Here is a 26186-nt window from a genome sequence, read left to right as displayed (position 1 = left end):
TTGGCTGGGCACACGTCTACGGATCATGGCCTCCCTGGCAGCCAGGTGTCGGGTGTGACTTCCTTTTTGGAATGGGACAGGAGCTGAGTGGAGTTTGTAAAGCTGTTTCTCCCCCCTCAACACAGATGAGTGTGTGGCCCCTGCTCTCCATTTCCCTCCTGCACAGGCTGCGCTGGAACGTGGTGTTATGTGCCAGCTTTGATCTTGCAGATGAGATTACCCAGGGGCATAAGAAATTAACAAAGCAGAAGGAGCCTCGCTGTTGGGCCTCCAAGGAGAAGAGAGGGAGAAACTTCCCGTCATGCTGGGTGGCCGAAACTGCCCAGTAAGAAAGGAATCAACATACATTGCTTGCCTGAACAGTTGCTTGAACTCCTGTATCCCTGGCATGTTACAGCAGCTTAACTGGTAGCTTACTTAATTAATGTACAGTGCACTGGGGCCTCAAATCAGCCGCCCCTGCCAAGTATGAGTTGCTCAATCTATGCTTCTCAGGGTTTGAAGGGAAGTCCTGCGTCAGGCACCACCAGTGAATGTTTTAAACACAGCCTTATCTTAAGCTACGTGGCTCCCTCTTCCCTGCTGTTGAGATAAGCCAGGCTCATGCAGGATTAGTGGCTAACTGCTTTACATGAGTGCAGAAACTCCTCATAACTTTGCTCTTGTTTACATGATTAATTTGTTGTTAATCACGGTCAAAGATTTCCTCAGAATGTAGGCTGAACTGGTTTAAATTAAGATGAATATACATAAAAGGTGACCTCAATGTAACCTTTACTAGACCTACCAAATTCTCAATGTTAGGACCGGGACAAACTAGTGACCCTTCAAAGGCCTGCTCAAATTTTTGTTGAAGTTCAATCTCCACTGGGAATATTTTGAAATTAATATGAGTGACTGAGTCCACAAAAGGCCCCAGAGACCAACTACAATGGTGTCTATGCCTTGATGATACTGCAAGCTATGTGTGTGCATTGCCAGTGTACGAGAGTCTGCCATGCCCAAGATGGATGGTTAGAACTGGTGTCCACCTGTTCTAATCTATGCCCATAGTACGTGCTCTTCCCTAGGAAGCTTGGGCATTATTTCTAGGGAATCTTTGATGAAATAGACAGAAGACTCCACACTGCTACTTTTTTCACCTCTTTCACTATCAGTGCCCTGGGTTTTCCCACTGGGTTTGTTTTAAATCGTCATTGCTATAAACAGTCTCATAATACATATCTTTATAAAATATACCATACGGAATCATTGTAGGTCTTTTTCTTCTTACATATGTTTCCATGAAGGAATCATTATGCAAAGAAATACCTTTATAATTGTTTTTATCATAGTGTTTAACTGCTTCAAAAATATTGATGAAGAACAACGTAGGCTATTTTTCCATAACCTTGGGTTGATTTTTAAATTGTGCTCTACTAGTTTAATAAGTGTAGGCAATTTAAGTTAAAATTAAACATTTAATTTTACTGGTTGCTTGTTGTAGTCTGGGTAGGAGGAGCTTTAAATGTAAGAACTCTGTTTTATGAGTTGCATCTTTTATCTTTGTTTTAGGTATATTTCTGCCAGTATTTTCTTTAGTTTTTAAATAAGCACGAAGACCATTAATTAATTAACTAATTTGCAGTGCACAGGATCAAGATTAGGGTTTTACATTCACTGGGCTTCACCCTAGCCCAGACTTGCTGACTGTGACTAGCCCTCCCTCACTACTAAGCTTACCACACCCTCAAATGTCTTCAAAATGTGCCACCGATGGCCTTCCATTCCATCTCAGTGGATGATCTTTTGTCTTCCCTTGGCTCACTTTAGAAGAGTTGACATTTGTCCCTTTTCCTTTGATGAAACTGAGGCACCGCCAATGCTCTGATTCTATGAAATACATCTCTCCTTCAAACTTCATGCTAGCAGCATATCTGATCAACATGTCTGATGAATTTTTCTCACTGATAAAAGTGTTGACTCTCTCTCCCTTCAAAAATCATTCCATCATTGTGGTTGTCTAAATTGGAAGTGTTTTGAGACTCAGGTTAAAGAAACAATTTGGGCATTTAAAATGGCTGCTACAAGCACAGCCATCTCTCCCACTCGCTGTATTCTGCCGCTCTCCGTCAATGACGCTCCTGTTTATTGATTAACCTTAGATTTTTGAACTTGCAGAAATCATTATGCTGGAGTTTTGTCTTTCTCAGAGTTTTCTAGTCATATAACTAAGAATAATAACAGTATTTTGGTCCTATAATTTATAACTTTTTTTTTTTATTACAAATAACTATGACTAGGCATTTCGTATAAAAGAGTAAGGAAACTTTGCTCATTTGAAAAATGATTTTAGGCTTTCTCTAGGTACTAACATATTTAGCATAATTTATAAAGCCTTTAATACTGGTGTGTTTCAGGCTTTTGTAAGATAATAAAATTTTTACCTGGGTACCAAAGAAGGACCCAGGTCCCCACGCTTGCACAGCAAGCACTTTAGCAAGTGAGCGAATATCCTGGCACCGTGGTTCACTTTTAAAACATCCTTTACTATGATAAACTACACTAATATTCTTTGCTCTAAAGAAGTTTGCCCTATTTTGTTAGTATTTTACATGCATTATTATCCAATGATTACATTTTTTTCACAATAGAACATAAACAAAGGCGATCAAATAACAGAACACATTCGTCTCATGGTCTCCTGACTATGGTGTAGAGAAGATGGTATAAAAGAATTCCATCACAGATGAACAGTAATCCTAACTGCTTCTTTCCCTAAGGGACGGCATGGTTTTCAGCAATCCCCTTCCTCTCTCCCAGGCCCCGGAGAGGCCCATGCTTTTATTTGTTAAGAAGACAAATTTGACATGAAGTTCCTTTGACTTCTGCTCTCTCTTTCCTGAGGCAGGAAATGGTCCAGGCATAGGGCTGAGGTGAAAACACTCCAGTGACAAGGAGGACACTGGCAATCTGCTCAACACGTCTTCTGGAGTCCCCAAGGGAGTTGTGAGTGCTGGGAATTCCCAGGCCTCCTCCGAGATTCCTTAGCAGGGTGACCCTTCCCTTCAGATAGGAGCCACAGATGCGTCACTGACAGCTGTCCTTTTGCCAGGGAAGGGCCTTAGGGGATTTTTTTCCCTAGGGAGACTGGCAAGTTTTCTGTGGGAGCCCTGGTACAGACCCTCCCACAGCTTACCTGACCAGGAAAAAGCCAGGCCACTGAGGTGTGGCACTTCTCCCGTCTCAGCCCACATGATGGAACCTCATAGTTTTCACATGAATTCCAATGAGTCCTCAGATTAGAACAGATGCCGTGCAAGCTGTGACTGCAGGCCAAATCCTTCATGCCACCCTTTTTTGGTAAATGTATTTTATTAAGGCACTCCTGGGCTCATTTGTTTATATATAGTCTTTACATCCTTTATATAATGGCACAGTTGAATAACTGCAGCAGAGACCAACCAGCCATCCAGCCTGGGTATTCATACTCATCAATTGTTGGAAAAGTCTATAAACACCTGAGGTAGATTTGAGAGATCTTAAAGCTACTAGATAACTGGCCAAAGGGCATTTTTTTTCTTTTTTGGTTTTTTGAGACAGGGTCTCTCTGTGTAGCCCAGGCTGGCCTTGAACTCACAGATCTCCACCTGCCTCTGCCTCACAGAGTGCTGGGATTACAGGTGTGGGCCATGGTGCCTGGCTAAGGGCAACTTGTTTGAGTGGTTCAACATCTGAGACCAAGTTTACAAGACTCGATGGGCCAGGAGTACCTACACCTGGTGAATTCATCCCCCTCCCCGCAAGGCAGGTAGGAGACTGGGAATCAGTCAGTGCCACACCCGCACTCCAGCCAGTACCTGACCAGCTTGGTCCCGATCTGCTGTCGTATCTCCTGCCTCTCTTCTTCAGAGGTTCTCTGCAGGATGTTTTTATCTTCCAGTTCTTTCTTGGATGGCCTGTTGCCAAGTTTGATGGCAAGAGTGTCCCGTCGTCGTATCTTACTTGCCAATGCACCTGAGGATTGAAAAGGGGGCAGGAATGCAGGTGCATCAGTTTTCACCCTAGCCGGGCTTTGTTTACACGTGGCTGGAGTTTAACAGGTCTCCCAGGCCAAATTCTTTACTTGTGCGCAAGAGGGGAAACCTAATCAGTCGAAGGGGTTGGGGAGTGGGGGGTAGGGGGTGGGAGTGGGATAGCTGGAGATAGTTCATCTTGAGAAAGAACTGAAGGACTTTTTTGTTAATGTTCTGGGGGGAAAAATCCCGAGGCACCATGAACAAGCTTGGAAGTATCACCTCATCATTTGGATGGCGATAGCTGAAGTTTATTCTGCTGATATGGTGGATCGTGGAGAGCAGTGATTGCACAACGCCTTTGCTTTCTTTTCAAGTCAAAAGCTTATCCTCTCTCCTTATTCTGTACAGTTAATCCTTGTCATCCTCTTCCCTCCCAGCCAGGCGTCCTGCTGGCTAAGAGCCTACCCTATATACATTCCTTAACCCTCAGTCACCCAGGCATTCCTAACCTCCCAGCAGCCAAGAGCTATCAGATGGGTGCTCAGGAAGTGGAATTTAGCAAATTTCTATTGGATCATTAATATACTAATGACATTTAATCACCTATTAATTCAGGCCCACATTGAATTCCTCCCAAGTGACACTCCAGCTAAGTTAAAAACAAAACAAAACAAAACAAAACAAACGCCATTGTAACAGCACATTCCAGCCATCTAATTAGAGACACTCCTGGCCTTCACTCCTCTTTAGGATCATTCCTTTCTAGAAGGCATCCTATCTCAGCGCTGGTGGACAAGTGAGAATGCTGACCTCCAACAAAGTGCTTGTCATTCTTGACTCACTGCTCTTCTCTCTTCAAGCTACACTTCCAGTAAGCTGAGGAATGCTCCCTCTCTCACATTCTTCAAGGACAGCTTCCTGGAGGGATGTCTATTTTGGACTTTCCTGGGGGGGGGGGGGGAAACCTCTGTTCATAGAAAGCTTAGATTCTATCAAGACAACTATTCCGTCTAACTCATTGACGAAGGTGTGACACATCTGTGTGGCATCTTCTTCTGGGGGGAAAAATCTGTCATCGTGAGCTAAACTTTGGACAAGCACATTTTGTATTTTTCTTGCAGTGCTGGGAATTGAACTCATGGCATTTTGCTATCCTCCAAGCCTGTTTTTACTTTTTAGCTTGAGACATGGTCTCATGAAGTTGTCTAGGATAGCCCTGAACTGACTCTGGACCCAAGGCTTGCCTTGAACCTGCTGTAGTCTTGCTCTATTCTTCCATGTAGCTGGGAGTAAAGGTTTGTATTACCAGGTCTAACTAGGATAAATATATTTCTAACTCGAGCAAAGGTGATGAGGGGAGGAAAATATTGAGTGGTATTCCTCCACTTCTTGGAAATATTCTTACTTTCTCCACTGCCATCATCATCATCATCATCCTCTTCCTCATCGTCATCGGTGTACAAGATGGGCCCATCTGAGTCAGAGTCGTTGCCTTGGTACTCTCTTGGGGCCTCATCCTCTGGGGCACTAAAGGATTCTGAAGAATCTCCCATCTGCCCAGGGGTCAGCAGCTGAAGTCCAGCCTTTCCCAGCTCATCTTTGGTTGCAAAACTGTTAAGGGGAGGGAAAAGCACAGGGTGATGTGAAGTTCAGAGCAACCGTTATGGGTACCAGCACCAAGAAAAGCATGCTAGTATCATGAATACCCTTCATGCTGAGGAAAGGGAAAATAAAGCATGGGACAGCCAACCAATTATCACCAACACAGAAGGGCCCTGATGCATTATTTAATTATTAAGGCTTTATATTTTTCATTTGTAAAATGAGAAAGTACCGCTATATGATATCTAACACATTTAGTACACGAACATAGTGAAACTGTACCTTGCAAAAATATTTGCCCATAAGTAATGGGACAGAAGTGGTGGGATAGGGCAGCGAGAGGGGAGGCTTAGTAAAGAGTCTGCTGTGAAGGTTTGACTACCTGAGAGTTCAATCCCCAGAACTCACATTAAAGAACTCTAGCTGTGGTGGTGCTTGCTTATACTCTCAGTGCTGGGGAGGAAAGGGCAGGCAGATCTTTGAGGCTCACTGGCCAGCCATCATAGCCTACAAGGCCACTAAGAGACCCTGTCTCTATAAATGGATGACATCTGAGGAAAGACACCTGAGGCTGACCTCTGGTCTCCACATGTACATGCACACATGTGGACACACACCCTTCACACACACACACACACACACACTTGCACAAGCACATGCACAAGCACACGTACACACACCATTCTACATACACCCACATGTGCGCACACACAGGTACACAGACACAGACACAAGCACACATACATATACATACACTGTCCTACACGCACCCACACACATGAGCACATGCACAGGTACACACACCATCCTATTTGCACTCACGCATGTGTGCACAAACATATGTACACACAGACACACACACACAATCACAACAATAATGTGTCAAAAGCTCCATGGTGCCTGAGTCGGCCTGCACTTCTGGTTTGTTCTTCAAGTCTAAGTGTAAAGCGTCAGTGTCTTCACAGATGTTTCTGGATCATTCAGTTGACCTCCTTACCCTACTCCTCCATTCTCACAGTGACCCAAACACAACCTCACTGCAGAGCTTCGTGCATAAAGCCACCTCTTACAGGATTGGAGCAACGCAGATGATGCAAAGTATTAGCTAGAGAGAAGCTTTAGAAGGAAGGCAATACCCTGGGTGGCAATAATGCTTTGCCATTCAAAGGGGTAAAATTCTCCAAAGTGCTCACCCATTTTCAAAGGCCATGTATGGGACAGAAAAAGCATTATTGTAAGATACAGACAACCTCCCAAATACTTCCTGATGTCAACAGATGAATTCACATTGGAATGTCACACTTCTTGAAGAGTACTCAGTGGAAAACATGTCTGATATTGTCACAGGTGAACACACACACACACACACACACACACACACACACACACACACACACACACACACAGAAAAAAAACCAGCCCTAACCCTCCCTTGAGGCAAACAACACAATCTGAAAGAGATTTGACTACTGAACACACGGCACACTTCATTTGAACAAAAGGCATTTAAAGCCAATTTTGTGGTTATAAGGCCAGGTACTTTCAAGAATGTCCATTTTTTTTTTTTACTTAGTAACACCCAACAGCCTAAATTGTTCTTAAAGAGGTATATGAAATCTTGAGTGTGTATATGTGTGGGCTCAGTAACTTTGAAAGTTTTGTTCTATCATACTTATTTTTCAAGACACGTCTCTCAAGGAACTGGAACTTAACATTCCAGCTGGACTGGTGCCGGCAAGGTCCCTGGGATCTGTCTGTCACTGCTGCCTTCCCATCTCCAGCACTGGCGTTACATACGTGTACCACCATGTCCTGCTTCTACATGGGTGTTGGGGCTGGGTGAAGGTCTTCATACTTACGCAGTATGCACTTTACCCACTGGGCTGTCTCTCCAGTGCCTGAAATCTCATTTTAAATTATGTGACATATATAAGCAACCCAAAATCTCCCAACTTAGGGGTTTTAAGAGTAACCTTTGGTGGCACTAGGTGATCACCATCTTACATCTCCAGAATGTTTGCCTCTCTCTAAAGTGAAGCTCTGTGCCCGTTAACTAGCAAATCCCCACAGCACCCTACCCCTCAGAAGCCACATTCCACTCTCCCTGTCTGTAATACTGGCTATTTTCCCAACCCCACATAAGTGGAACTATGCAAACCTCTGGGCGTGAGTTATTTCACTTAACACAATGTCAAGGATATCCAAGTCACAGCAGTGTCAGAGTTTCCTTCCTGTGGAAGGCTGGGTCATCTGATATTGGGTGCATGTGCCACATTGTGTTACTCAGTCATCAGTCAATGCATAGTTGGGCTGTTTCTGCCTTTTGGTGACTACATATGAATGCTGTGTATGCTGGTGTACAAATCCACTCCCCACTTTCAATTCTTTGAACTAATACACAGAAGAATTGTTGAATCATATGGTGAGACTATATTCACTTTTTTTTTGAGACAGCACAGAATGGAGTGCCATCACAAATAAGAGAGAACACACTTTTTCATAGTCTAGATTATTAGTTGATTGCTGAAGAAAGCTATTCCACTTTGATCTGACTGTCACTATGGTGACTACAGTATGTTGGAAAGATATGTTAATTAATAATACCCTCTGCACATGGCAGACCAAGAGGCTTCGGGGCTTAATCCTGTTACTTGTGCCACAGTCACTAATCTATTTTATTAACTACTTTAACCTTGACATTGGTATTAGTATTCTGCAGTTTGCAGAGTTCAGCAACATTTATTTACAACTCAAAACTATAAGGTGGCTAGGGAATTTATAACATGGATCCCAGAAAAGCCATAAGTTGTCCATGCAGTGCAGTGTGGGATCTGCACTGAGACTGTGAGTCTACTTACTAAATGTTATATTATATTATTATCATAATTAGTTAATGTTAAATACACTCCATGTCTGCACTGGTTGGCCTCTTATGGTTCCAGAGAACACTGGACAATACAGCACATTCCATACACTTTTGTGGAATGGACGCAACAAGCCATTTTTAAATGTGACCTCAAATGGGCTGCGGTTTTCTGTTCCACATGATAGAGATGTGTGTGTTATGGATCAAGTTGTAAATGAATAGAAACCTACTTCACAGGAAGAGAGGTTATGTATTTTTATATACAACCACTAGCCCTATTTCAAGTTTTGATATTTGTATCCCAAACAGAAGGCTTTTCATCTTATGACAGAGTTTTCACACACAGGGTGTCTAAATATAACGCAGGAAAGTTCTAAGGAAAGCAAGAGAGTGAGAGCCAAAAGCTCCAGTTCAAATTCCACTTGAAAGAGAGAGAATTTGGGAGAAAACCTGAGAGGCTAAGGTCTTCCAGCCTCATTAAGTCATGTGCAAATGCAGACTACCGCTGAATGCATTATAATGCCACTTTTTACACTTAAAAAATATGCCAAGAAGAAAACGAGTTCTTCTGCGGAAACCCCGAGAGCTACCCTGGCTGATAAGAAAGTATCTGGCACACACCCTCAGTGTCGAGTGAGACCTGGTCTTACGCCCTATAGTCGCAGCATCACTGGAAATGGAAAACACATGTTTGTTTCTTTATCTAAAAATTCTCCATGTAATTGGGATGACTAAGAATATTAAGGTCCTGGTGGGCAGTGTGTCACTTGGCACAATAAACAGACTCTCCAAATGTTCACAGAAATGCACTGCGAAGAGTCAGGTTGCGTGGATTTGAGCTCTCTGAACCCTTACAACTACCTCAAAGTTTAACTTTCTCTTTTGCAGACTTAACAACAGACCAATATACCAGACCCACTTTCCAAACTTGAGACCCTGACTTAAATACATATTTCCTGAGCACACTGCTCAATATTTGATTAAAACAAACTACCTGGAACTACCTGTTTTGCTCGTACTTATTGCTTTGGTGCTTACCGCATTGCCCAGCACAGGGCAAACAAACCCAAATTACGCACTGGAAAATAAACCGATCAGTCTGGAGGTTTAAAGTAATAACGGCAGTGCTGAGAAATTCTACTAGGAAAGGAAGGCGTGCTGTGTGCTCGACACAGCAGAGGCACGGCTCAGTGGATCTGGATGATGTGTCCCTTGGAAGGCAAGTCTTGAGAACCTCGTTGTGATGCACAAGCATGAAAGGCAAGGCCTCCTGAGGGCAAAGCCGTAATGAGTAGATGAACTCCGCTATGGAAAGAGCTCCCGGGCCAGAGTTAGCTGTCTTGCTCTCTCGGCCCTGCCACCTTCAGCAGTAAGAGCTTCTTCAGCCAACGCTGCTGTTTGATAGAGATGTCTCAGCCTCTAGGATTTGGAGTCAATACATGCACGTTCATTCTAAATTACCCTCTCTCGGGCCGACTGTGACAGCACCACAGATGTGATAGCATCTCACTTATCTCAATGTCCCCTGCCTCCTAAAGCTTTTACTAAAATGTCAGGCAAATAATTAGCAATTTGATATTTATTTATCTTCCCCTGCTTTTTCCTTCGAACGATACTTCTCCAAATGATTAAAAAAAAAAATCAATGAATTGTTAGGGGGAAAAAAAAAAAGAAGAAGAAGAGCTGAGTTGATGCTATTATTTCGGAAGACAGGAAATTGTCCCACAGCTGGGGTTTGGTGTGGAATGCTAGCATGGGTCTCTCACTTGACCACTGCTAACCTGGTGAAGACACTAATCAAACTGTTTGACCTCTCTCAGCAGCAGGGTTTTAAATTGAAAAAACAGAACAAAACTATAAAGTAAGGAAATTCCAGAGAAAGCTTATATGAATTAAATGGTAACAGACAGTGTTTGGTTCCTGTCATTGATTAAGTGATCAATGAATGAAGGGTGCTATTATCAGCAATTAAATAACTAAGACATTTTAATCAAAGCCATCCTAATTAATGTACTGAGTATTTTTAAGAGTATAACATAACAAAAAAATTTTTAAGGGATCCTATTAGACGATTCCAAGACTGACAAAGTTGAGAGTGACAGTCTAGACCTCCTGTCCCATAGGTATGTGTGGTAGACTATCAGAGTGTACAATAGACAGAACTGACAACTGCATGTATTATACATTCTGCTAGTCTATGCCACATACCTATAGGACAGGAGGTCTAGACTGTCAAACTCAACTTTAATGGCATATTTATAGGAATTTTTGAGTGATATCACTCTACTTAGGAGCTGGACACTGATGGGCCATTAGCCCATAAGAGACAAGATCACCTTCCTTGATACATTTTGGTTAGTTATTTTCTTGAGCATAACTAAGATAACTTGACCACTATGTCTTCTGTTGGAATCTGTTGAATCCATCATGAGAGGCAGCTTATTTTCAGCTCTTCACTGAAGTAGGCTGACCTTTCCTATAGGTGCCTTAGCTCACTTTTCCATTTTCACTTAATAACTCAGTTTACATATATTGTGGCCCTATAGTGCATTAGGATCTATACTCATTCATAGAAACATAGAAGTAAATAACACATGCTGACTAGTTCTACCATACACGCAGGAAAACTTTTCTAAATAGTCACTACCAGTTCTGTCAAGAAGTATTAGAAGATTTCACAGAAGGAATTGGAATTCAGTGAAGAATTGATGAAAAATGGCTCATCCTACTCTTGGTATAAATAGAGGCAAATTTTTAAAGAGTTCTTTACTCTTGGTCTTAATTTTCCTGAGGAAGAAAGCGTAAAGTTATTACAACGAGATGAAGCTGAACGAGAATGGGTGAGCGATCTGGGACCAAATGATAAAGATTTAAAACAAGTATTAAAAGGAAAAAGAATGAGGTCGTCTAGGGAGAAGAAGATGAGCCATGCTGCTAGGAGTTCTAAGCATTCTTGGAAGGCACTGGGTCAAAGCACCAGCACGGAGATTTTCCACACAGCCTATGGGACTCCACAATCAGGTCTTAGGAAACCCAATGGTGAGATTACAGGTGTGTTTACCTAACATCAAGCTGCCTTAATACAGATGGGAGCAGACTGCGTTCTTTTACTCCAAGAGACTACTCTTGGCCTGCGATCCTTAGACAGAATATGAGGTCTGTGTCTCAACTCACCATTTTGCATGATCTTTACTACCGCTTAAGCCGGCGCTTGAGTGCGGAGTGGTCCTGTCGATCGGCTCTTCAGTCCAAAGGAGCTGACTTGGGTCTAAGGCAGAGACGGGCAGGCTAGGTCCATCACTGACCAGGACCATGGGAGTGTCCAAGGCAGCAACGCACTCATCGTCCAGAGGCAGAAGAAGGGCAGGTGGGGAAGCTGGTGCTGCCACCATCGGTGGAGGGACAATAGCCTTGGATTTGCCTGTGGCCTGCTCTGCTGCTGCAGCCACAGTCTCCTCTGGCTTGGGACTCTCTACCCCAGTGTCTGAGGGCTCTCCTTTAAGACTAGGTGTGTCAGAAGTGGTTGTATCTGAGGACAGTCGGGATGTCGCCGGCTGCTTGCCAAATTTTTTCTTGCCCCTTGTGGTGCCCACTGCGCCTGCTTTGCTAGAGAGTGACTCCTTGGACGCTTTGGGACGAGAAGAGGTGGAAGAAGTGGATGGTGATGCTGATGCTTTTAAGCCAGTTGTTTTCTTCGGATGAGAAGAACCAGCTAAAACAGAGACGATTTTGCATTGAAAATCAAGGAATACAATACTTTTTTAAGTAACCACATGGTAAATGCCAATGATATTTAAAATTCTCCCTTTAAAATAAATTGGATCGATGAATGTTAAGAAAATTGGTTAATTATGGTAATGGTTTTGTTTTATGTCACCTCCTAGTCTCTCATTTGAGAGGGAGCAAGTGACCTTCATGGTAAAACCAAAGGGCAAGAAGCCCCTATCTTCTCTCTCCTCCATCTTCACCTGAAACAACTACACAGGACAACAACTTTGTCCTCTAAGTCACTCTCACAGACTCTAAGGAAGAGACTTGTTCCTATAAAGGGGATAGCCACTATTAGCAAGCTGGCCCTAGGACACAAATGGGTCTTTCATAATGACATTCTTTCCTTGCGTCTTTCTGGGAATGGAGAAGTGGCCCATATTGAAAAGAAGCAGGGAATATACTTCCAGCTTCTTTCTAGGTCACAAGCAAATTAATTTAGCGCACTTCCTTTACAGTACATGCCAAGGCAACTTGTCCCAAAACTCCAGGGAAGGAAGTCTGGCCTGCTGGCCTACACTTACACCTGCTGTAGTGAGGGAGGGGGACAGAGAGGAGACAATTGAGGCAGAAAACTGTCCCGTCAAAACATCAAAATGCAAGGAAAAAATTTTTCTGTAGTTTTAGAAAATATTTTACATAGGTCGAATCTAAATAATCTGAAGAGTATCATGCCCAGCACTTGCACATGTGTGCATGCATGTGTGTCTCTGTGTGGTCCCTCACGCTCATGCCGAGAGGGCCTCCTGGTGTTACTTAGTTTGGTGTTGGGCTTCTGGGATCAAAGGATTGATTCATTTGTTTCTCACTCTGGAGGGGGTGGGAGCCCAAACACCACTTCACTCAACTTTTTCCCAGAATTCCCAATCCCAAGCACCCCAGCCAGGCCACCTAGTTATTTTTATTGCTCATGACCAGAGCAGGCCTTCAAAGGAGTGCTAGGGCACCTTTGCTTACTTCTGGAGAGAGCTGACTTCAACTAAGTCATTTCCTGGAACGCAAGTCAGGTAGCCTTTCTCTTTTTCTTTTAAATACATGCTTATATTTGAATTTTACTTTATGTCATCCTAGGAAATCCATTGAAACTCCCATGAGAATATTCTTTTGTTTCATGGCCTTTCTGATTTGCATTTTCTCTAAAAATCTCTTCTATTACGATGCTACATATTCTTACTTCCCCCACAGGTAGCTAAAGTTTCGTTCATATAACTATCAGAAACATCTTGGTAATAGTCCAGGACCATCCCACACTGTACACAGGTATCACTGTATAACACACAGACTTACCTCTGGATGAAACTTTATTGAAGTCAATGTGAGAGTTGAAATGAAGAACAAACAAAGGAACAGACAATGAAACATATGACGTCATTACTTTTGACATGTAAAGAAGCTAGTCTTATTTAGTGACAAGATTCGGGCTGACAAGGGGTCTCTCTGGCTGGGAGAATTACTATTTTAGGTACACGCAATAGCTGGATTTCCCCTTTGCCAAATTTGGGTTTGTCTGTAGAGTTAATGAACCTGATCATCTCTTTCTGATTACAAGTTAAATTCATTAACCATACTTAAACAAACAAACAAACTAACTAACTAATCCTGCTCCAAATTGATTCTTTAAATGACAAAGACATGAAGAGTTTTATGCTTAAACACATTCAACTATTTTCCTAGTTAAGTTAAAGAGACCCCTTCTTCATATCAATGTTAACAGTATCAATGTTACCATTTTTGAAAGATTTCTTTTTTTTTTTTTTTTACAGAAAATATTTAAATTCATCTCGGTTTAAAGAACGTATATGTAATTAACCCAAGATCTGTCCCGAACACTGTGTCCAGCCTTTGTGTTCATCATCAGCTTTCTTCCCAGAGTCTGAGCTAAGTCTACAGTGATCTCACACCATCTAGAGACAGGGCAAGGGAGGAAGCGTGTGCAAGACAGGATCTTAATTCCCAAGGGAACCATGATGGTTTGGGAATTTTCCCTTACTTAGTAGCTCAGTGCCTGTCTCATGTCACACACCACTGATAGGCTTTGCAAGGCCATGGGAGACATACAAACACCAATAAGAAAAGATACTGAGTCCCCAAGGAAATGACCTTTAGGCACTGCTGTCTCATCATTCTGAGATATTTTACTTTAGAGAGGGATTAGAAGATCAAAGATCAAAGCTGGGAAGACAGGACCCAAGGAGATGTCTTCTTGCATCCAGAGAGCTGTTACATTGCCAACTAAACCTTTTCTTTGAATTTCAGTATGACAAGTATGCATTACAAGAGGAAAAAGATAACACGAAGGCAAATCCCTGTCTCCAATTTCTGGGAGGCTGCTGCTGACTTTCAGGGAAATAAGATTTGTTACAGCCCAAAAGAATTTTTATGAACACATTAGTGGGGGAAAGCCATTGAGCATGAGAATTTTCATTCGTGTCCTTTTAACAGTTAGATAACATAGTTGGCATCTTTTATTGCACTAGAGGAATGGAGTCTTCGCTTTTCATTAAACATGTAAGCTTGAAAAGAAAGCTGGATGGGCAACATAGGAAGTTACAAATGTCCACTCGCGATTTGTGATGGCAATGTGTAATTGCAACACAGTAGAATACTTTGACCTGACGGTCTCCTGGAGTGGCCGTGAGAGGGCAGCACTGACCATGCAAAGGTCAAGCCATCACAATGATGTTATGTGGAGTAGGAAGTCGGGATGTTGCTGATCATGTATATGAACCCTTTGTCCTTTATAAGAGGACAGACGACCATGGCCGTTAAAAATTCAAGACATTATGATCCAGCAACTATATAAGAGACCCATTCACAATTGAACATAGTCAGTCTACGGTATTTTAAAAGAGAAACACTAACAAGCCACCCATAAACCCACATGGGCAGAAGGTCAGTTGATGCTTAGATACTGTTTCATCAGGTAAGCATCACTCCCAGGCACACTAAAGGAGTGGATCTGTGTTGATTGTGGAAACTAAGATTTAACAGTTTATAGTTACTCCAAACACCAGAAAGTTATTTTTTCTTGGTAGACAGCTACCAGGCAGTCTCTGAAGCATTCTCATGGGAAAACTTTGTCCACTGGTGTTGAATTCTGAGACAACAAAAGACCACACTCAAGGAAGAAGCTACAGACCCACATCCCAGGGCTCAACATCCTGGACTCTACCCCGTTACGCACTAGGGCATACTCACCAGCCTCCCGGGTTGTGTTTCGGCTTGTTGGCTTGGGTGGAGGGGTGGGGGCCTGCTTACTGGGAGCCTTGACAGTCTTTCTACTAGGAGGCACTTCATCCCCTTTGTGGTTGGCCCCAGCAGTGGCCCCTTTGGGAGGCATAGGAGACTTTTTTGGTTTAGGTTTGGGTTTAGGTTTAGGAGGAGCTGGAGGAGGTAGAGCAGGAGCAGCCAGTGTTTCAGAGTGGATTTCAGTGTTCTCTACAAATGAGAAAGCGAACAGAGCAGACTGATACACACACACCATAGAAAAGCAAGGAGCAAGACATGGCGACAGTGACACATACAGGTGGCTTTATGACATTTGGGAACCAGACAGAGTTTGTACCAGAGGAAGGCAAGTTTTGAGGCAAAACAAAGGCTAAAAGACAGACTGGGGGGGGGTTCTCTGGGTCCGTCAATCACTCCTTTGGTAAAAGGGTGACACAAGTTTGTGTGATGAAGTTACACCAATCAGTGTAAATGTGCACTAGCCATCAGCTTTAACTCCAGCCTAGAGTGCGTTGTTGGTGGATGATGTCATGGGCACCGAGTGCTAAATGCAACACAATTACCAACACAGCAACAGCAAAAGATCGCCAAGAGTGACAGGTGAGTGTAGTACACACACTGATGACGGCACTCCCAGTGCTCTTTAAAACTCACCCCGGCGTCAACCAGAAGCCTTAGCATGGCCAAAGCAATCAGGTATGTTCTATTGTCTGGGAGACTCGGGGGTTTGTGACTCAACGCACTGGGCAGTTACTTTCTACCACTAGAGTGTTTTCTAGTTCCACCAGTGGAGCAGGGCAGCTTCAAGTTCTACAGTGACTTCTACCCTTTCAGATCAGAGCCACAGCTATAGGCACACAAAGTGCAGAATTAAAATAAAGTCCACTTTGTCTTATAATGTACACTTCCATAATCGTTTTGAAAAGACAAAGCACGTATTTTGTAGGGAAAGCACTGTACGTAAGAAGAGGAGACCCTATGAGAGCTGGGAGAAAAAGAGCATCGTTCTGGGGATGCTGAAGGTTGATCATATACCCACGTCTGCATTGTTTGCAATTGTGACTGAAATAAATTAATGTATGGTTCCAACCCAAAGAGCCAAGTGGTGTTTCTTTTAAAATGGAGCACAATAAAAACTAAAGAGAGTGTCAACACAAGACAGACCTTGTTGATTTGATATTTCTAGTTTTGAGTGGCCAAGAAGGGCATTTGTTCTATTCCATTTTCATTTCTTCTGCTTTGGTTTTTGGACACACCATACACACAAACCCTAGCAGATCCTTGGAAACCATGGTAAAGTTCCTTCCAACTTTACCATGATAGTTTTCTGTGAGTGTATGCCACACTTGTGATCCCTAAGTTGTGTATGTATAAATGTGTATCTAGTGAAACAATGCCTTAAAAGCCATGCCCATTCAATGATGATGACTGGCTGACATTCTGCGGAGAAACAACTCCAATCTGCAGTGGGAGATCTCCTGGCTCTGGTACCCTGGCCTGCTCAGAGCTTTGCATCTCATGATCATTGCCTGTTAGGGGGCATCTGCTTCTCGACAGAGGCTGTTCCTCGTTCTCTTTGTGGTCTCCACTAGAGTTTTACCCATGCTAATTCTTCAGTACTGTAGATAAAACAACCAAGTGTTGACCACCATTCCTTCACTGAAGGCCCTTCATAATCCTGCAATAAGAATAATGTCAAACAACTTTCAGATTTCATGCTATTATATTGGAACAGACTGTAGATCAGATTCTGTGTCTCAAGTATCTAAGGACACCTACTGAGAAAGAATAACAGTTGACCAAGAGCCAAGAGGACCTTGAGGAAGAAGTCTCATATGGGCAGAAAAGGTCCAAGGCCACTATAACCAACCATGAAACAAGGTGCCTTCATAACCCAAGAAATACCCACACAGTCTGGACCAAGCCCAGGCACAGAGCCAGGGTGGTGGGTAACACCTTATGTACTTTGCTTTTGAATATTTTCCTACACAAGATGTATATAATCCTTTAAAGTGCTAATAAAATTTATGAACACTGAGAATGGTGCCAGTGAGTAGACTGGCTTGACTCAGAGAGGGAGTTTTGCAGAATTATGGAGTTAGGATCATAGGAATGCGGGTTTGCATGAACTTGATGAGCTCTCCTGAGCGTGAGACCAGAAGAGAGGCAAACTTGAATTAGACGATTGGTTTTTTGTTTTGTTTTGTTTTAGAATTAAAAGGTGTATGACTAGAGAACTAATCCAGACCCTTACTCATAAGTAACTTGTATTTAAACGAATTCTCTGTGGTAATGCTCATGAGTGATGCTCCTTCTGGCTTCAGGGAATGGCTCCTATTCTTACTACTTCTCTTGGTTAGTGGCATGGCTCCACATGGGCTCTGTCCACACAAGAGGGAGCTGTGGTAGCTGCATCAGTGACACGCCAGCACTCTTGGCATCTCCAGCTCCTCTTGTGCTGATGCTATCACGGAACTTCCTAGACTAGAAAGAACTAAATGTACTAAGTTAAGGAGTAAGCGAAGAGAACCTCTCTCAGCCATTCTTGACCTATAAGTTTGACCATCTTCTCACCGGAACACCAAAGCCTGCTTGGTTGACTAACACAGACCCGTTTGCAACGTTTTATTACATAGGTAAGAGAAACCTTCCACTCAAGTATGCCCAGCCACTGAGTGACAATGACACCCACAGGGACCAGGGACAAATCACACATGGATATGAAGTTTAACTGTTGAGACATTAAAGTTGAAACTAGAGAAAATAAAAACAGATACCTATCCCATCCCAACCAAAATCTCTACTTGATTTTTTTTTGAGACAGGGTTTTTCTGTGTAGGTATGGCTGTCCTGGACTTACTTTGTAGATCAGGCTGGACTTGAATTTATAGAGATCCACTTGCCTCTGCCTCCCTGGGTACTGGGATTAAAAGCGTGTGTCACCACTCCCAGCACAAAATCTCTACTTGCAATTGACTTGCTTCAAAAATCTGACTGCTTTCTCAGTGTGTTCTAGCAGTATCATCATTAAAAGTACAAGTTAATTTCTTATAATCAGTAGTAATAAACATAAATAGAGGTTTTCAGTGGGAGAAGTTAAGGAAAGTCCCATAACTACTATACTTAATATTTGAGGATAACAAATTAATATACTTCTAATAGCTTACTAAAGCTTTTAAAGGCTGGTGACTGTAGATGCAAATGACCACAAGACTTTAGTCTCCTGGAGAAGATGACCTCACATGGTTAACCTAATAAAAGCTAACAGGCTATATTAATGCCCAATCCCCATTTTCTTTTTGTATCGGGGTGGATTTGGATCAAGAGAAGAAAACATTCACTTAAAAGAATTTCTAAGGAGTTCTCAAAATGTCTACACAATTCAAATGAGTTTGACAAATGTTGCCATTCAACTCAGAAAGAAACCTTATAGAAAACAGGAAACATACTATTTCCTGAAGATCTTTTCCTACGTGCATGGTAAAATTTGTTCAGAGGTTTTTTTTTTTTTTACTCAACCCTTCCTTGTAGGACATCAGCTCAAGGTTTCTGTAAGTATATGGCTTAGTGTGGAGTTGGGATGGAGTCACTGTTCGGAACTCATGACCCTATCAGACACGTAGTTTATGGTATCAGAATTGGTGCACACTCGAGAAACCTCGTTCCGAGAGGAGCCTTTGCAGGAACAGCATACTTGCCTGTGGCATACTCAGAAACTGGCAAGTGTACTGTAGATCACAGAGCAGGGAAGTGGCAGTGAGCCACAGCTCTTATGGGATTCTTCTTTGCTGTATCTTAGAACGGTCTAGAACTTCAAATGTTGGGCCCTCTGAATGTACCAGCTACTTCCTGATGCAGAGAAGGAGTCTAGGCTGAGAGAGACGTGGTGCCCCCTAGCGGCCCACAAGGAATAGCTACAAGGAGGTCAAAACAGCCTTCTGATGGCTCATGATTTTCAAGGCCTGGAGAGGAAGCTTTTAAAGAATTGAGATCATTCCCGGGTAAATGTAATGTCTGAAGAGGCCAGCCCTTGTGCTCAGGACCACTAATTAGCTCTCCTTAATGACACAGAAGCAGATGGCGTCTTATAAATAGACGCATCCACTTGAGGACTCGACCTGTTTCTCTTCCCTAGCTTTCGTCCAGTTTGCAAGCCTCCTGTCTGCAGGCTCCTGGCTTTAGGATCACCGTTGGCTCCCAGTGTTGGGCTGCTACAGGAGACGACATGGGATTCTCTTTATTTTACCTTTCTTATCTTCTGCCTTTTCCTCCCGAGGTGGTGTTTTCTCCCACACAGAGCCATTCCCTTCTTCAGGTTTCCCTACATCCTCCTCTTGGGTAGACTCCTCTCCGATGTGTATCATGTGCCCGTTTGAATTTTCAAAGTTAACTGTTACATCTCCATCTAAAATCGGAAAGAAACACCTAGATGTCTAACTTGATGGCTTTCTGGAAAACCATTTTCCCCATTTCCTAGGACTGTAGGATCTGAGTTCATGTTTCTGTCCCTGGGAACCAAATCACCACATTTCCTCATCTAATTTCTTTAAAAGGAAAGAGGTAGAAAGTCCTTGGTCTCCAGGGAAAGCAACAATGGACAGAGGTTTCCCATGCCACCCGAGACAGCAGGCATGGCCCCCCTGATCAAACAGTGCCCCAGGCCAGCAGGGTAGTTTTGCTGAAGTAAACACTTAGGTGTTTCTTTTGCACCCAGAAACCGAATGAAGAAATGATCTGGAAAATGGAGCAAACAGTGGAACGTGTCAAAAACCACAAGGTGAGTGCAAATATACAAATAACAAGAGATGCAATTACACAAACAGATAGTAAATGGGAGGGCAGATGGTCTCCAGACACCAGTGTCTGCTGAGCATGCTTGATAGTGTCTACACAGCAATGTAACTGTTACCTTTGCTCAGGGAAAATGTGGTTTTACGGATGATTTCATTTAAAAACTTTCTCCGTATTGGGAAGGGGAAAAGCTACTTATAGTTAGAAAACATACATTAAAAAAAAAACTAGTTACAGAAGAATTTTAAAAATAATTCCTCATGTATTGTCTAAATAATAAAGGTTAATTTTAACCCCTGACCTTTTTTAAGTCCTCAAGGTGTTTAAAATTCAAGGGGCTTGCAGAATTCAATGATGTTGGAAATATTGTCCCAGGAATTACTGTCATACATAGAAACACGCAGGAGCTCATTGCCAAAAGAAGAGAAAACCTAAGGAGCCAATGTTTTGATTTAAGCTAATTGAAAAAGAAATATATTAGCAGAGCTTTTTCTATTTAGTTTTTAAAAATTAATTTATGCCATCCATAAAATAAAGATCATTTCTCAAAATTTCACTGATTTGCTTTACAATAAAATTCACATAAAATTCTTGTGAAAACCATTATATTTATATAAATGAAACAGATATGAAATTATGCCATGTTGAAAATGAAAATGGCATTGTCATTCAGTCATGTAGTTCCTAAGGACCTAAATTCTGATTCCCAGAGAAAACTAAAACAGACATTAACAACCAAGGCAATGCCATTGCAACTGGATTGTCACAATTTCAGTGATATTAGGTTAGAATTATTGGGCTTGAAGCAATTGGTTTTAAAGAGAGAAAAAGGTGTCATCAAATAAAAGTAAAGTATTATAAAATGAACAGTTCCAAACAAATTAGAAAAAAAATCCTATTTCTTTATATATAAATCCCTACTTTTAAAACAACTTGAATGTATTACTTGTGTTTTCTGATTTAAAGTTAGTAGCATGCTAGCGTCATGTTAATGATAATTTAATGCTATTTATTGTAAGTGATCATATTTTATCAAGTTAAACAACTTATTTTTAAAACACTAGGAAAACAACTATAGGAAATATGAACATTATCACAATATTACGCATGAAAAGCAGTCAACTATGTGGAAAGGTACTTACTCTGAGTCATGAAATAAAAGTAGTGCCTATAAAAGTAATGGCAGAAATGGTAGGAAAGATGAAGTTTATGAAACAAGAGGATATTAAACGGGAAGCTACTACAATCTTGAAAGCCTTCCTAGAAATGCATGTTAAGAAAATTTTCCTTAGAATTAAAATAAATTCAGTCACTGATACAGTAAACTATGCAAGCAAAATATAAGCCAAGGAAGAAAAGATGGCGGTCGGTGCTAAGCCAGGCCTACGTTACAAGAACAGGTGACAAACCATTGGAAGAGTCTGTGACCGCAAAGCAAGGAGACTCACAAAATCATGTTCAGCTTAAAGTAAAAGCGGGGGAGCTGTTACGCGGACACAATCACGTGTGCCTAGAAAGAAAGTGATTCACCGGGAGGAGAAAGCCACACTAGAAGATATAAAAACCAAGATATGAAAGGGCAAGCAGATAAGACACTTTCGTGCCCACAGGTTACAGTTTTAAGAAAAGATGGAGAGAGGAAGGATACGGGGACTGACCGTGGACTAGACCGTTTGTGAGAACTTCTCAGGAGAGGAGTTCAATTGGTGGACTTGCAGATTGACAATAAACGTGGTGTGGGCAACACAATCTGAAAGGAGTAGCAATCATAGCCCAAGACAGAGGTCACAGGGCAGAGTGGGATGAGGTCACAGCCAGGGCAGCTGGAGGGACTGGAGAGGTCTGTCTGGTCCACCGAACGAAGCTCACAATTGACCAGCAGTGTCAGGAGCTTCAGCAGTAACAAGAAGACAGAGGCAACAAGTGGACCCTCATTGACAGAGGGAGGCTGTCACAAATCAGCCGGGTCCAGCCCTTCAGACAGGGATTCTCAAGATAATTGTTCTGGGGAAGAGGAAGATGAGAGCTAAAATGGGAAAATAGAAAACTACGTTCTCTAGCTCTTGGCTGAAAACTGGGAGATCTTCAAGGGGCATTCCTGGGCATTTTTTGACCATTCTGGGGTTCTAGATAAGAACCATGCCAAAGTGCGAAGTAAAATTCCACCAACTAGCAGTCTTCATGACACTTCTGAATTAGAAAAAGCATCTTGCTTGTAAGCTCCACCATTAATCTCAGGACCGGGTTCCAATCATAATGTCCCCCTTTCCTCTTTGTAAGATTTTATTTTTACTTTTAATTATACGCATGTGTGTATGTGTCTACACGTACACGTAGGTATGTTCGTATGAATGCAGGTCCCTTAGAGACCAGAAGACCCTGGAGATGGGGTTACAGTCAGTGTGAGCCTTTAATGTAAGTGCAGGGAACTCTTAACCAACGAGCAATCCCACCAGCTTCTCTTTTCCTTTCTTTCAAATATTTTTAAGTAAGGGATACTGAACAAAATGTGGGATACTCCACAAAGCTGACTGCACAGTGTTCAGCTCAGAGCTGTGCAAGTTCTCTATTGCTTCCAGAGACTGATGGGAGATGAACCTAGATATTGTATGCCTGCTTTCTACATGCCTAGCTTCTGCATGCCTAACTCCTGCATGCCTAGCTGCTGCACGCCTAGCTCCTGCACGCCTAGCTCCTGCACGCCTAGCTCCTGCGTGCCTAGCTCCTACACACCTAGCTCCTGCGTGCCTAGCTCCTGCACGCCTAGCTCCTGCACGCCTAGCTCCTGCACGCCTAGCTCCTGCACGCTTAGCTCCTGCACGCCTATCTCCTGCGTGCCTAGCTCCTGCACGCCTAGCTCCTGCACGCCTAGCTCCTGCGTGCCTAGCTCCTGCGTGCCTAGCTCCTGCGTGCCTAGCTCCTGCGTGCCTAGCTCCTGCACGCCTAGCTCCTGCGTGCCTAGCTCCTGCGTGCCTAGCTCCTGCGTGCCTAGCTCCTGCACGCCTAGCTCCTGTGTGCCTAGCTCCTGCGTGCCTAGCTCCTGCACGCCTAGCTCCTGTGTGCCTAGCTCTGCCTAGCTCCTGCATGCCTAGCTCCTGCACACCTAGCTCCTGCACACCTAGCTCCTGCATGCCTAGCTCCTGCACACCTAGCTCCTGCGTGCCTAGCTCCTGTGTGCCTAGCTCCTGCATGCCTAGCTCCTGCACACCTAGCTCCTGCACACCTAGCTCCTGCGTGCCTAGCTCCTGCGTGCCTAGCTCCTGCACACCTAGCTCCTGCACACCTAGCTCCTGCGTGCCTAGCTCCTGTGTGCCTAGCTCCTGCATGCCTAGCTCCTGCACACCTAGCTCCTGCACGCCTAGCTCCTGCATGCCTAGCTCCTGCGTGCCTAGCTCCTGCATGCCTAGCTCCTGCGTGCCTAGCTCCTGCACACCTAGCTCCTGCACGCCTAGTTCCTGCATGCCTAGCTCCTGCATGCCTAGCTCCTGCATGCCTAGCTCCTGCATGCCTAGCTCCTGCATGCCTAGCTCCTGCGTGCCTAGCTCCTGCATGCCTAGCTCCTGCGTGCCTAGCTCCTGCATGCCTAGCTCCTGCATGCCTAGCTCCTGCACACTTAGCTCCTGCACACCTAGCTCCTGCACGTCTAGCTCCTGCACGCCTAGCTCCTGCGTGCCTAGCTCCTGCATGCCTAGCTCCTGCATGCCTAGCTCCTGCACACTTAGCTCCTGTGTGCCTAGCTCCTGCGTGCCTAGCTCCTGCGTGCCTAGCTCCTGCGTGCCTAGCTCCTGCGTGCCTAGCTCCTGCATGCCTAGCTCCTGCGTGCCTAGCTCCTGCGTGCCTAGCTCCTGCGTGCCTAGCTCCTGCATGCCTAGCTCCTGCACACTTAGCTCCTGTGTGCCTAGCTCCTGCATGCCTAGCTCCTGCGTGCCTAGCTCCTGCTAGGAAGAGGAAACTGGAGAATTTTTCATTTTTAAAGCTCTGAGACAGGAAACAAACAGCTTCAAGGTAATAGCATATTGAAAAACACAAAAAGCTCATTAACAAAGATGAGGGGGGAAACTGGGCAAGTCATAAATGGAAGGGAAATTTCTAAAATTGTGAGGGCTCGCTCAATCAAAATGGTCTGCCCAACTCCTTCGAAGCAGCCATGCGAAATCAAGATGCATATTGGGATTGCTCTGGTATGGGAAATGTATGACATTTCAACTAATATACAATGTATGCCCCCAAAATGTCACACTATTTGTAAGGAACATGTATGATATATACCTAAATATATAGAGAGGGAAGTATCATTATTTAAATTCCAAACAATAACATTTTGCTTCTTCCCATAAAGTCTCAACAATAATACATTATCCCAGCAAACTTGGGGGGTGAAGGAAAGGAATGAGATAAGCCACCAACACCGCAGCAAAAACCTCCTTTAGTTTTCACAGCAGTGGAGCAAGGGAAAGAATTCGGAATTATTTATTTGGCAAAATGACCAGTGTTGGCGCCTTCTTTGAGGGTCTGCCAGTTTCTTGTCTTTTCCAATCAACCTTTGCCCTTCAGAGGATAGAGGTAATAGAGAGGAAAGCAAAGAGGTAAAAACAAAACAGAATTCTTGGAGAGAATCATCAATGATAACGGGAGAAGTCACAAGATGCAGAGCAATTAAAGAGGAACAGATTACCTGCGAGAAAGCAGACAGCAGATTAATTCGTCTACTCAAGCTTTATTGATTTGCAGAAAGGGGTGCATTAGACAATGTCAGGGACGTGAGGCATGGCTGCTATTTCTTTCATTGGCTGTGCTTAGAAACAAGTAAGGCATGAACAAAGTACAGCTGAAGCTTCTCAAACAATCAAGTTTCACTTGGATAGAAGACTGAAAGCTTGAGGTTGAGGGGCAGAGGGGCTGTGATTGCATCTTGACCTGCAGTCTCTAGCAACTAATGCGGCAGCCTGAAGAGCACAGGTTTTAGAGCAACCTCTGGAGCAGGGGTGACTACAGAAGTCCCCGAGCCTCTTCCCTATAACACCTCAGCTTCCCAGCTACCCACAGAGACATCCCAAGGCGAAGCAAGATTCCACAGGCTGCTTTATCTGACGACCACAGAGATCACTTTAAATTCCAACAGAAAAAGAAGAAGCAAAGAACGAAGAATCCAATTAGCTTAAATGGAAGACAAATTTCCTCACCTTGATCAGGCAATTCCTTAAGCAGGCCTCTTCTTATCAGCTCCTCTCTGCTTTGCCTGGTGGATATCTTCCTCTCTAATACTTTTAAAAAGAATAAGTACAAGTAAGAATCAAGTTATTGCTTACAACAGTTATGAACAATATTCAAAGTACCTGAGCATGTTTATTCGGTCCACAGAAAAACTCAAACCCTTGTTTGTTTGATGCCCACTAAAACCACTTGTCCAGGGTCCAGTTAACACATAGCAAGGGCACAAGGAGACCATGGCTGAGCCTCAACCTGTGTACTTGGCCAAGATGATATTGTTTGGAAAGGAATCCAGACATACTATTGCAGACCATCCATGGAACACAGAGGTCACTTAGCATCTTTTCTTTCACAACGATGCTTTCTAAAATGCATTCTGACAGAGGTATTGGCAGTGAGATATGTGAGTGTGCCACTGGAGAGTGTCATATGAAGTGAGCTGATCCAGACATGCTATTGCAGACCATCTATGGAACACAGAGGGCACTTAGCATATTTTCTTTCATGGTGATGCTTTCTAAAATGCATTCTGACAGAGGTATTGGCAGTGAGATATGTGAGTGTGCCACTGGAGAGTGTCATATGAAGTGAGCTGATCTTTGTGTTTGATGCATGTGTGATTCCAGAGTGTTATGTATATACACAGACCACGTGGGTTTATGTGACATGGAAATAGTGAGACTGTCCAAGGGAAGAAGGGGATTGATGGGAGGAAGGACTGG

The 26186-nt window shown here is 43.3% G+C and overlaps 1 protein-coding gene across 9 annotated transcripts in view; it reads right to left on the bottom strand.

Moving 5' to 3' along the window:
- The window catches only part of PHACTR2 (phosphatase and actin regulator 2), a gene marked incomplete at its 3' end in the record, with an annotated part of 267951 nt that overhangs the window by 34873 nt on the left and 206892 nt on the right, over positions 1-26186 (bottom strand). For 5 of the 9 annotated variants that reach the window (XM_084777040.1, XM_084777041.1, XM_084777046.1 and 2 more), the window contains exons 3-7: positions 25437-25517; positions 19709-19867; positions 11641-12178; positions 5404-5609; positions 3840-3996 (exon numbers count right to left, since the gene is read on the bottom strand). In XM_084777040.1, coding sequence (XP_084633166.1) covers positions 3840-3996; positions 5404-5609; positions 11641-12178; positions 19709-19867; positions 25437-25517 — 1141 coding nt within the window. Of the gene's footprint in view, positions 1-3839; positions 3997-5403; positions 5610-11640; positions 12179-15432; positions 15673-19708; positions 19868-25436; positions 25518-26186 lie in introns of all 9 variants that reach the window. The other 4 variants (XM_084777047.1, XM_084777048.1, XM_084777042.1 and 1 more) reach the window with 2 other exon arrangements.

The sequence above is a fragment of the Acomys minous genome (genome assembly GCF_964271855.1).
Source record: "Acomys minous genome assembly, chromosome: 3".
NCBI lineage: Eukaryota > Metazoa > Chordata > Mammalia > Rodentia > Muridae > Acomys > Acomys minous.
The sequence above is the reverse complement of the archived record's forward strand: the minus strand, read 5'-3'. Positions and strand labels throughout refer to the sequence as shown.